Here is a 12,994-nt window from a genome sequence, read left to right as displayed (position 1 = left end):
GAGGAGGGCATAGACCAAGGACACACTGGAGAGATTAGATCTTTCTAGGCTGGCCTGGAAATCCCCTGGATGAGCTGCAGTAGGTGGCTTGGGAAGAGGAGGCCTGGGTTTCTCTGCTTAGATGCTCCCCCCGTGACCCGGACCTGGACAAGTCACAAAATTGTACAAGGAAGTTATTGATACTGCTCAAAAAATGTAAAAACACCTCTGAATCAGAGTATAGCATGAAGTCAATGAACTTCAGGAATAGTACTCTGCTAGTTAAGTAGCAGAGGGGATTGTTGACCAGGTTTAGCTACTTTGGTGTTAACAAACTTCACAACAGGTGCACTAGAGAGGCAACAATGAGACAACCCCAAAAAAGGAAATGGTTTTACATGCTACTAACATTGCTGCCCTCCTTATCTTTCCGAGTGTTTTTCACTATTTTTGCATTTAGTTTGTCACGGTTCTGGGTCAGTTTGACCCAGTATTTTGAGTTGTCATGTTTTTGCAGGTTTAGTTTAGTTCCATGTGTCATTTTCTGTCTGTCTCTGTGTCGTGTCTGCATCTTTGTTTAGTGGTTTCTTGTTCCTGTTTTATTGTGAAGGTCTGCGTCTCATGTGAGTGTGTTCAGTTTTACCTCTTGTCTCGTCTCGTTGATTACTCCCAGCTGTGCCCCCACCTGTGTGTAATCTCCCTGTGTTTCTCTGTGTGCATTAAAGTCTTTGTAGTTGGTGGTCTGTCTGTGTATTCCACCATGTTTCATCCATGTGTTCCCTGCCGTCACCATCTTGTACCGTCGTCCACCTTGCTTCATGTTTGAGTTCCGGTTTGTATTCAGTAGTTTAGTTGTCTCCAGTATAGTTTAGTGTGATCTCTGTTTCCATTTTTCCACTGGCGCATTGTGTTCAATAAACCACCTTCACTCCTCCACTTCTGCATGTGATTGAATCCTCATTTATTATTTTCATACGGCTCATCTCACTCGTCGTGACAGTACGGAATAGCCAGATATGGATCCAGCGGCAGTCACACCACCCAGGGAGCTTCAGGAGGCCGTTATCGACTCTGCTTCTAAATTAATTTACCAGTGGTTAGAGCATGAGGGAGAAGCCCCTCTTTACACTGTGGAAGCCAACCTACAACACCTCATTTCCGGTTATCCCTGGTTATTGGACTCTCTGCATCCGCTCGTGCAGAATTTCGTTCTCCACGAGCTTCACCTACGCCCCCCTGCTACCGCTCGCCTGCTCGCTTCAATGGAGGACGTGCCGTCCGAACCGCTGGACGAAGGATTACCCGGCCTGTCGGAGCCGTCTCCAAGAAAGAAGCGACGTTTGCGCTGTCGGTGTGGCACCCCACATGTAAACAATCGGCTGTGGTGAGTGAAAGGGACGCTTTTTCTGCTGCGTCAGACTCTGTGACTGTGTTTTCTGGAGCTATTTTTTGTGTGTCTTCTGAAGATAACAATAATTTTTCTGTCTCACCCATGGCCACTGCTTCAAAGTCTGTTTCTCCTGAGCCCACGCTCTGTGTTAATGACTGTTTCCATTCTGTTTCCAAGCCTGGTATTATGAATTTAGAGAATGGAAATGTTTGGGACCCTTTTTTTACCTGCGCCGATTCATTCAGGGGAAGTTGTAAACCTCACCGAAACAGTTTTTCCTGATCATGTTCTTCCATCCACACTTTCACCACAGTTTAACGTTGGGTCTGCAATTCAGTTAACCGCAGTCAGCCGCTCCACCACCTGTTACAACTTCGCTACCTGAAGCTCAGTTGCCACCAGTTCAGCAGCCTACCCACTCTTTCATTCAGCCTCCATCTTCACTGTCTAATTCTAAGCAGGGAACACACTTCACCACAATATCTGCTGGTTCTCTTAAGCTGGCCATGTCAGAGACAGTTGCTCCCTCTAGGGCCTCCCCAGAGGCTGGGTGTCAGTCACCAGCCAACTCTGGACCCCTAGAGGTCAAGACGCCAGCGCCAGCAGCCTCACTGGAGAACTCACCAGAACAGTCTCGGCTCTCAGCACCCCCTGAGAGTTCAAGTGAGTTCATCCGCCCGCCTCCGTCCTCTGCTGAGTGTATTGGGGAACACTTTCAGCCCTCTGAGGACTGCATCCCACTGTTGCTGCCTGAGTCTAGCCACTGTGCAGCTCAGTCCCAGCCAGTGTCCACACTGGCAGAGGTCTGCGTACTGGCTGCTTCAGTGTCTGTTTCCACTGGAGGGCCCGAGGAGCCCGTCCAGTCTCAAGCCACGTTAGCTGGGGGTTCAGGTGAACCCAGCCAGCGTCCTGCCTCGTCGGCTGGAGGGCCTGAGGAGCCCATCCAGCCTCGAGTGTCGTCAGCTGGGGTTCGGGAGAACCCAGCCAGCCTCGAGTGTCGTCAGCTGGAGGGCCCAAGTCGCCCGTCCAGCCTCGAGTGTCGTCAGCTGGAGGGCCCGAGTCGCCCGTCCAGCCTCGAGTGTCGTCAGCTGGAGGGCCCGAGTCGCCCGTCCAGCCTCGAGTGTCGTCTGCTGGAGGGCCCGAGTCGCCTGTCCAGCTTTAAGCCAAGTCAGATGGTGGGTCTGAGGAGCCCACCCAGCACCATGCCTCGTCTGCTGGGGGTCCTGGAGGACCCAGCAAGCACATCCTCACGTCTGCTGACGGTCCGGGGAAGTTTGTTTAGCCACCACCTGCTGAATCATCCCCTGTGGCTTCTACACCGTTGCCTGCATCCACATCACCTCCTGCAGCATCACCTACTGCAGCATCACCACTGTCAGGTTCCGCAGCCGTGCCTTCATCCACACCTGGTCCTGCCTCCGTGACACCGTCTTCGTCTGGTCCTGCCTCGTCTTCGTCCTCGTCTGGTCCTGCCTCGTCTGGTCCTGCCTCATCTGGTCTGGCGGTTGCCACACCGCCGTCAGAGCCAACTCGACCCGTTCCGCCTCGCCTCTGCCGGCCATTTTCCGGGCCTCTAAGTTAGCATCATGGCCTTCGGGGACGGCCTCCTGAAAAAGTTTGTCGCCGCCGCTGGCATCGTGGCCGACCTCCGGACCTGCTCAGTGGCCGCCACTGCCTTCCAAGTGGTCGGCCTCCTGATTGGTTTTGCCTGCGGCGCCGCCGTTGCCGTGTGCACGGCCGGCCTCCAGAACTGTCTTGGTCTTTGTGTTGTCGACCCCTGGGTCGACCCCGTGAACTTTTCTCGGACTCTTGTTGAACTCTAATTTTACAGCATTGACAGGAAGAGGGAGCAGACAGCCCCTCCTTCTAGAGTGGGTGTTGGGTATATCTTGGCGGTAGCCAACTAGGTGTTGTCTCCACAGTCAGCCTGGTATCATGCGGGTCAGCAGAGCAGTTACTCCATTACAGTGTGGTACCTGGATCTTGCGGGATCCCTTTGTGTCAGTCTTGTGTCTTTCAGACTGATAGCTCCTCTGCTTCTTAGGGTTGGCCTTCATTTCTGGCAGGGTGCTGACCTGGTGGGCATGTGCTTAAGGTATTGGACCGCACCGTCTCCCCATGCGCTGTTTTACATATGGAATATGTAAATGAGCGGACAGATAGTCTTGATGTGATAGAAAGCATGCTGTTATTTTGCAACCTTGGTTCTCTGAGTGAGAAACTCTCTCCCCAACTTTAAGGACACTTGGAAACACGTCCCAATGACACTATCAGCGATTTCATGTCTGCACAGCTGTTTTATAGTTAAGCTGTGAGGTGTGGCAGTACTGTCTTCAAGAATTTTATACAACCTGACTAATGGGGGGTCATTCTCCTGTACATGCGGGATATGTAACAGAGCAGAAGAGAACCGAGGTTACACAGTAACCGTTCATATCCTGGTTTCTCAGATTCGTTTTGTGTCTTGTGTGAGTTTTTGGTTGTTCTACTTTTGTGTTTACAAGCTACAGTATTAAAGCTGCTGTGTTAGTTGATTTTTTTTTTTTGGTCTCCAAGTCCTGCATTTGGGTCCTGTCTAGAATTCATCTTAAAATCCTTTTGTTCACTAATAAATGCCCTGTCATGGTGCTCGGTTGGCGACCCAGTGCTTTGAGATTTGTTCTGATTTGATGTTTGATTTTTTTCATTTCATTCATTCTCTATTAGTGTTCAGGTTTTGTTCTCAGGGTCTCTAGGTCTTAGGCTTTCTTCCTCTGTTTAGTGTCTACTTATCCCTGTCCAGGTGCTTTCTCTGTGCTCTGTTTCGTGTCTCTGTGTCTGTGGACTTCCTGTTTTACTTTGAAGGTCTGTGTCTTTTGTCTCGTCGCGTTAATTAGGATCAGCTGTGCCTCCCTCCTGTTTGCCATTCCTTGTTTCCGTGTGTGTATACAGTGCGCGGTTGCCTGTGTTTCCTGGTGTCTCTCTTCGTATCTCTGTTCATCATCCCGTGTTCTTCCCTGCATGTTATGGTTTCAGGTTTGTTCTCTAGTTTTCCCAGTTCAGATCTTTTCTTAGTTCTGTCCTCGCCATCCTCGCTTTTGTTTGTTTTCACCTCCTGTTAATAAAGCTTACTTGCATCATCAGCCAGTGCCTGCATTTTGGGCCCTTCTTAATAACTCCACACGGCTTGCCCTGCTAACCTTGACATGCCCCTTATTGAATACTTAGATCAGCTGATGAGTAGGTGTTCATAGTTCAATGTACCAGACTTGCTGCTACAGGTAATTAGACTTTTACCATTGCAGCTCTGAAACAGAACAACATGTCCTTTAAATATGCTATAAATAAACATTTTTCTTTTCTTTTTAAAATTTATTTGTTCTTTTTTCTTTGTTCAGTTTTTAAATGAAATCATATAATACACTATAATAAACATGACTTGTGCATAATCATTTATGATAAAACACATATGTCAGAGTAGAAACCGCTTCTTAGTCTATTAGTCTTTGTTCTGATGTGTCCGTATCTTTTGCCTGATGGCAGCAGTTTGAAGAGATTATGAGCAGGGTATGAGGAGCCTCCACATATCTATAGTATAATACTCACCATATCTCTTTGTTGTGCTTCCAGTCAGGTCTTCAGGATGGTAGCATGGTATGTGGGCGTGTCTGAGGACAGCAGCAGCAGTGAACAGCAGTCATGGAGATGGAAGGTACTGCTGAGCCAGCCTTTGTGGATGTGGACCAGGGCCTGACTTTAGCCTGTGTCGCCTTCCTCTGCTTACTGCTGATGGCCATGATCATCCGCTGTGCCAAGGTCATAATGGACCCATATAGTGCGATTCCTACCTCCACATGGGAGGAACAGCACTTGGATGACTAACAAACTGAAACACATATATACATATACAAGGGGGTAGTGGTGGTTTTTCATTTCACTAAATGACAGTGTGTGTGTTTTTTCTTCTCTAAAATGTTGAAGCTCCAGAACACATGTACTGCTGTACAATCGAAAATTGTATGAAATCCAGACATAAACATGGAATTTACACATCAGCAAAGATTGAAGGAAATGCTGCTGTTTGAAAAACCATTGTTGGAGTGACACTAATACAACCGATACAATAACCTTGGCTTTTGTGCCTAGGGATGTCTTCCAGAGCCTGAATTCTTGTTTGTGTAATAAACACTATTAGTATTTACAAGTGGACAAAACACTTGACTGACCGCACATTTCCCTTTACAACATTACAGACTGGAGAAAAAAAGCAGACGATGATATAAAGAAGAGGACCCTTTCACAAAAGTGGAAACAAAGAAAAATACCATATAGTGATAACACATAACTTAAGCAATGTTTAAGAATAATCTAAAGTATCATTTTAGTTTATTGCAAGTTTTATTTCTTGGTGTTTTATTTACAATTCTGGAATGCTGACAAATATGATGGAACGTCTGAAGATATTGGAACAGATTAAATCAAAGTCATCATTTGATGACTGATAATTATATGTAGTCATCAACCACAGTTTATTACAGTTGTCCAAAATATTGTTTTTCCCTGTTTTTGGAACTTTGGTAGAAATTAGCAGTAGATAATCATGAAGCCATGAGGTTAACCTCATGGACACCTGATTGATTTTTTTAAAAAAAAATTTTATTTAAAAAAAGCCTAAAATATAGAGATTTGCCATTACTTTGGAGATAATAATAATAATAATAATAATAATAATAATAATAATAATAATAATAATAATACATTTTATTTATTGGCACCTTTCAGACCCTCAAGGTCACCTTACAATGACACGTGAACAATAGCATAAAAACATAAAAAAAATATGTATATATAGTAAACATGGTAAATAAAATTTAGACATAAACAGTCATAAAGGCAAGTATAAAAACTGAGCAGGTAAAAATGGACTAAGACAGATCAGGTGTGTGCAATTCTAAATAGATGAGTTTTGAGACGTGATTTAAAAGTGGTGAGACAGTGTGTGGTCTCGGGGCAGAACAACTAAAGGCTCTGAAGAGAAATGAAGACAGAAAAAACTAAACAACAGCAGTGTTTGATGGGTTATTTAAGTTGGGCCATGTGCTACCTGGTCCCCAACAGCAAAGGACAAGACACTGAAAACTGACCAAATTTCAGTCAAGAGATCACATGATGTGATGCAGCCACGAGGTTAACCATTAACCCTCTGCGGCCCAGGGCATAATTTGCCGTTTTTTAATACTTTTGATCGTACTTTTATATTTATTTCACCTTAAAAAACTATTTGTCTTGCCTTGTTTGCTATAATTTTTTAGCACAACCTCTCATCAATTTTTCATTTTGCCATTCTGCGTTAACACAACTGATCTAAAATCACACATAAAACATAAAATCAGAGTCGGAAAAAAGTCACAAACATGTTTTGCGAATCATTTTCATACTTTTAAATGCAAATATAAATCGCACATTTTTAAAACGTATGCACAAATTTTGCCAACAGCAAAGTAACATGCTGTTTACCTAAAAATGCAGCCAATTTCTCAGGCGCTTTTGTACAACCCTTTAAAACTACTAAATTAAAGAACAATCTGGTTTCACGATAAGATGCCACACAAATTTGACCATTTTTGCCGCTCCAACAAATATTTTCTGCCCACAACAAGACAGAGGAACAGTCCTAGGTCTAAAAACTGACAACAGGTGTATCACTCCTCCTGTTTTCCACCTGGAGACAGCGTTTACAATCTGCCTTCATTAGTGGCTTCATTGTTTTGACGCTCAAAACAAACAAATGACTACACTACACATTAACTACATAAGACAACAATACACACAAACTACACACTCCTAAAACGCTAAATGTGAAAATACGCTATCTCCCTCGCTCGCTCGCTCTCTCTTGCCTGATGTCACTCCCAAAACTTTCCCGTCTTCCTGCCAAATGCCTTGTTTTGCCATATAATTCCAGGGAACGAATACCTAAATAATCATATTTTTGACTACAGGCCCAAAGTTTCTAAGTAAAAAATGTAATTAAATTTTGATTAATTACATGGCAGGTCATGGTTTTAACAAACCTTTTGACCTTTTAGTAAAGTTGTGTTGGTCCCAGGTCTCATTATTACTATTGAAATGATGGCCTACAAAACTGCAAAAATACACAGTTGTGTTAAGAACATTAGCCATGATCTCTGTTATGTGCTGACAGTATATCGTATGATGTGATTTTGACATATGATGTAATGTTATTTTGGCCATCCACAGTAGACAAATGCAACAGCCCCAGTTACTTAAATATTCAATGCTGTCATCACAAAAGAAAAGGTTAGACCAGCATACTTTAAAATGATTCATTTCTGGACAGAGACAATGGCACTTAACTGATTAAACAAGTTTACTAATAATTTCAAGTACTAGTCAGAACTTAATAACGGACAACAAGATAACATATGAGTGGTTACCAGGCTCTACAGAAAACAAACTGCATTACTGGACCTGTAGGGTCCAAGGTTTTTAAGGTTTTCACCAATACTAACAGATAAATTGCAGCAATTTCAGTCTTCTAAATATGACCCTTGCAAGTTGCCAGACTCATGGAGATGAAAAGCCAAATCACCAGAGTGCCCCTTTATATCACTTATTACACAAATACAACATAACGAGGCCTTTGAATATTACTTTCGCTGTCAGCCACATGTGAAAATTTTATATGTTTTTTTAAATAACTCTGACTTGACAGAATTATAGCTTGTTTTTGATGTAGTGTCTGTGAGGATAAATGCTCAAACAATCTGTAGCCTTTACGACAGCAGTCTTGCTTGATTATGTGCTAATGCATGCTGATGCATAGGATTTCCTCTCCTGGTGGTGAAAGGAATGCACACACCGTGTCCATGCAAAGATAAACTCCAAAGCAGAGATTGAATGTGTCCCGGTTTAGGGCAGTATAGCACTGACACCTTTGCCTGTCTCAGCCACTAGTTTAAAATAAGCTGGGTGTTCTTGTTGCATATGTCTGACTTATATTTGTGCGTAGACTGCATTTATCATGTATGAAATGTAAGATGCATGTTATGAAGTGCCTATGCTCATAATAAACAACAGAGGAGCCATTTAATACAGAGTTCTAGATCAGCTCCTCAAATCCTTTAAAGTCCTTGGACAACTTTTCATTCGGGTTTCAAAATTGTATAGTGTCTTTCTCCACAGACAGCCATGCTCCATCTACCAGAAAACATATCCATACTCTGATACATGCATCAGAGAGCAACCTGGGGGTGGTATCTTGCCCAAGGGTATTTGACATGCAGCCTGGAGCCTCCAGGGACTGAACCACTAACCATCCAATCAGTAGATGACCTGCTCTACCTTGTATCCCAGAGTCTGTGGGCTACACTCTATAGGCATTAACTACTCGTAGAACTGGTCATCTACCACTGAGGGGTTAAGTGTCCAGCTACTACAGTATGTATGTCCAAATATCTTTGGGCAAGATACTGAAGCCGAGTTGCCCTTAATGCATTCATGTGAATGTGTGCGTGCCTTCTAGCAACTACCAAGAAACAAACAGATAGGCAACAAACTAAAAGACAAACACAGATGATCACTGAAAGGATCAGGTGATGCTGCAACATTTTGTGACAACCGATTGGATATTTACTTCATTTCAGTTCAATGTTATTTATATAGCGCTAAATCACAACAACAATTGCCTCAAGGTGTCACGAAGTGGGATGGACTCAAGCGCAGAAAAGGCAGCTAGAATACAGTTCCGTTTATTACTATACAACACCAGGTGCAAATATATACAAGTGAGAGGGCGGGGGGAATCCAGGGCACAGGGAAATCCGGGAAAGGAGCTCTTCACACACGAGGGACTTCACAAAAAACACAGCACATCAGCAGCCCGCACACCAAGGGTTCCAGGGAAACGGGATTCCTGTTTACAGACAACAAGTGATTAATCCAAAGGGTCAGCGACACGAAAAGGAAACAAGAGACTAGTACTCCGGAGCTTACTACTGAGGTTACTCAATAGTCCAGCAACGAGATGTTTCCAACCACTGCCTTAAGTAGTGGATGAATTTAGGCGATGAGCCACAGGTGTGTGATTAACTTCAGGTGCGAGGGCCAGGGGCGGGAGCCCGCAATGAGCTCTGCCCCGGTGAGACACGGCAAGCGTGAGAGAGGTAGATGTAAACAAGAAACATATGTAGCCAACCTGAGTCAGACACGGGGACCATGACACAAGGTGCTTTATATTGTAAGGTAAAGGTCCTGCAATAATACAAAGAAAACAGATGAAAGGATCATATGACCTCCATGAGCAAGAGTTTTGGTGATAGTGAGAAGGAAAAAAACTCCCTTTTAACAGGAAGAAACCTCCAGCAGAACCAGGCTCAGGGAGGGTTATCTGCCACGACTAGTTGGGGGTGAGGGGAGGAAGGCAGGACAAAGACACATGTCGAAGACAGCCCGAGATAACATCAAATAATTGAATGCAGAGAGGCCTATTAACACATAGTAAGTGAGAAACGTGACTGAAGAAGACACATTCAATGCATCATGGGAATCCCCCAGCAGCTTACATCTATTGCAGCATAACTAAGGGAGGATTCAGGGTCACCTGATCCAAACAAAACTAAATGCTTTATCAAAAAGGAAAGCTTTAAGCCTAATCTTACAAAGAGCGTCTGTCTCCCGATTCCAAACTATCAGCTGGTTCCAGAAGAAGAGAGGCCTGAAAACTGAAGGCTTAATATGTGCATTGAAGGACATGTCCTGGTCAAAAATGACTCCAAGGTTCCTCACAGCGTTACTGGAGGCTGAGGTAATGCCATCCAGAGTAAGAGTCTGGTTAGACACCATATTTCTAAGGTTTTTATGGCCGAGCACAATAACCACAGTTTTAACTAAATTTAGAAGCATAAAATTAGAGATAATCCAGGTCTTTGAGTCTTTAAGACATTCCTGCAGTTTAACTACTTGGTGTGTGTTATCGGACTTCAAGTTCAACCTACAACAGGAGCTGCTAGTGATCTTCTACGCTGCCATCATCCAGTCTATCCTGTGCCCACTAATCACTGTCTAATTGGGCTCAGCTACGAAGCAGGACAGGACCAGACTGCAATGGAGAATCAGGTCTGCAGAGAGGATTATCGGTACTGATCTTCCCTCCATCCAAGACCTGTACAGGTCCAGTGTTTGGAAACAGGCAGAAAACATCTCTGCAGACCCCTCACACCCCGGAAAAACTATTCCAACTGCTGCTTTCAGGCAGGTGTTGTTTACAAAAACCACAGAGACAGTTTCTTCCCTCAGGCTGTCACTCGGAAGGACACCGTGAAATAACGCACTGCTATATCATTCAGGTTGTATACCCATATGCACAATGAACTACACAGTTTTTCATTTACAAGCTATACAAACTTGTTTGTATAGTATCTTAAGACTTTCTGCAAATTTTTTTTCTTACTTTTTATCTGTGAGCTGGAGTCAAAACTTGGAGTGTTCACAAAGAGCAGAAAAATGTTATACAAGAACCAGAGCAGTGAGTGACGTGATTTAAAGTGAAATAAAATAAAATAAAAAGTATTATAGCAATAAAACTGTATTTTTCAAGGGTGAGAAGCTGTTATCCAAAAGTTGACCAAAATGACATTTTGTTGACGACAAAATGTATAAAGACTTCAAGACTTCAGCCAATAGAGAAACACATGAAGGAGGAAAATGATCTGATGGAGACTGGAGAAGATCAGCCAGATGGACAACATGTGTCGCAGCTGAAGTGCCAGAAACCAGGAAGCTCCACCATGAAGGGAAGGAGAATCCCAGCACAGCTTGAGACGTGCAGGCAGGGAGATTCAAACAACAGCAGCAGACCAGCATCCAACTGTAATAGTATTAGTAAAAATGTACAAATGAAAGATTTTTTCACAGATCAATAAAAATGTACATGGGCCAATAAAACTCTGAGCTGAGGGGCTGTTGGGTTGGACAGCGAATTAATATTAACATTAATTATTAACATCTACACCATCACAATGAGTCATTTTCAGCAGTATAACATGTTGCATCAGCGCACAGGGCAAACTTTCTTTACTGCAGCAACCACATACAAGCAATACAGACACAGACTCACTCATTCACTAACACTTACACAGGCAGAAACACATGCACAAAAATACACACATGGACACACAGGAGACACAAGTATACCTTATTTTATTTGACATTACTGCACATTTGATATGCCATGTAAATACACTGAAAGGGTTAGTTTTTAGTTGTTGTTTGCAGTTGAACTATTAAACATTGGTTTCCATTTGAGAAATTGCATTATTATTATTAGTAGTAGTAGTAGTAGTAGTAGTATTAATTCCGATCAATTACTCACAAACACACCTCTCTAACTAACCATCCTCTGAGATTTCAGAAGACGTATGTTATTATTGGGAAATGACATGTTAAACGCTCCCTAACTGCTGGTATTTTTCACCTTTTCGGTGGCTCCGTAATGTGCTTACAGTCTCCTTGCAAGCTCGTGATGATCCTCAGAATTACCTCAGATCCAGTTCACATAAAAAGAAAATTCCTGTGTCTTGTAGACAGCTTTCACAGAAACAGGGTCTTTATCTTTGGTTATGTGATATTCTCAAGAACTTCTTATAGACTTCAGAAGGCACAGACAGGTCCACTCCTGTCTCATTATGACTGGAGAACAGGTGGAATCTGTCTCCACTTTCAGGTTTCTGGGTACCCATATATCAGCCGCTCTCACCTGGATGCACTACACTCACCCTGAGTCCATCAGCAGCTGCACTTCCTCCGTGTCCTCGGGAAGAATGACCTCGACCAGAAGCTGCTGCTGGCCTTCTACTGCTCCTCAGTGGAGAGCACACTGTCCTGCTGCCTGGATGTCTAAGGGGCCAAAGCTGAGAACAGGAAGACTCAAATTCTGTTATGCAAAGATTAGTTTCCCTGTGTCGAGGTAAGTGTTCACTGTTCATAATCATAAACTACACCTTTATTGGCTGCTATTTCCAAGCACATTGTGCGCTGTCGGTCCTGCGTGCTACACAACAACATTCAATATTTAGTATTTACTGCTTCCAGTTTGGATTCAGGAGACAGACACTATCTCTACTTTCAAGATTAGGCTTCAAACTTTCCTTTTTGCTAAAGCATATAGTTAGGGCTGGACCAGGTGACCCTGAATCCTCCCTTAGTTATGCTGCAATAGACGTAGGCTGCCGGGGATTCCCATGATCAGAGATGGGCAGTAACGCGTTACTTGTACCGAGTAGCTACGACGTAATGGGAAATTCACAGAGAAACTCGCGGATTCTTTAACTGACCGCGGCACACCTGCACCAGGGTAAACCTCCGCCTGCCCCACTCCTGCTTTACAGGTGAAAATAGAGCAACAGGACCGCTGAGTCTTTGACTTTATTTATTTTCTGCTGTGTTTTACTTGCATCTATTTAAAGACTGAGTGTAAACACAAAAAATCTTTTATTTTATGTGCTGGAATGTGCAGAAAATAGGTTTAAATGTTAAACTAATTTCTTCCAGTCAGAGAATGTTGCATATAATTTAATTTTTGCTTGATGCATAAAGTTAAAAGATTAAAACTAATAAAACAAGTTT

General features: G+C 43.4%; 1 protein-coding gene across 2 annotated transcripts; it reads left to right on the top strand.

Moving 5' to 3' along the window:
- The first annotated feature begins 742 nt into the window (after window positions 1-742).
- ctxnd1 (cortexin domain containing 1) lies at window positions 743-5,811 on the top strand. Of its 2 annotated transcripts, XM_026185711.1 has the most exons (3): window positions 743-1,363; window positions 4,979-5,060; window positions 5,602-5,811. In XM_026185711.1, the coding sequence occupies exons 1-3, from the start codon at window positions 996-998 to the stop codon at window positions 5,629-5,631; spliced, it is 480 nt and encodes a 159-aa protein (XP_026041496.1). In that variant the 5' UTR covers window positions 743-995; the 3' UTR covers window positions 5,632-5,811. The 2 variants fall into 2 exon arrangements, with proteins under 2 accessions (XP_026041496.1, XP_026042275.1); XM_026186490.1 differs by having other exon boundaries at window positions 4,979-5,811.
- The last annotated feature ends 7,183 nt before the right edge of the window (window positions 5,812-12,994 follow it).

The sequence above is a fragment of the Astatotilapia calliptera genome, chromosome 1, assembly GCF_900246225.1.
Source record: "Astatotilapia calliptera chromosome 1, fAstCal1.2, whole genome shotgun sequence".
NCBI lineage: Eukaryota > Metazoa > Chordata > Actinopteri > Cichliformes > Cichlidae > Astatotilapia > Astatotilapia calliptera.
Note: the sequence above shows the minus strand (reverse complement) of the source record. Positions and strands in the feature narration are given on the sequence as shown.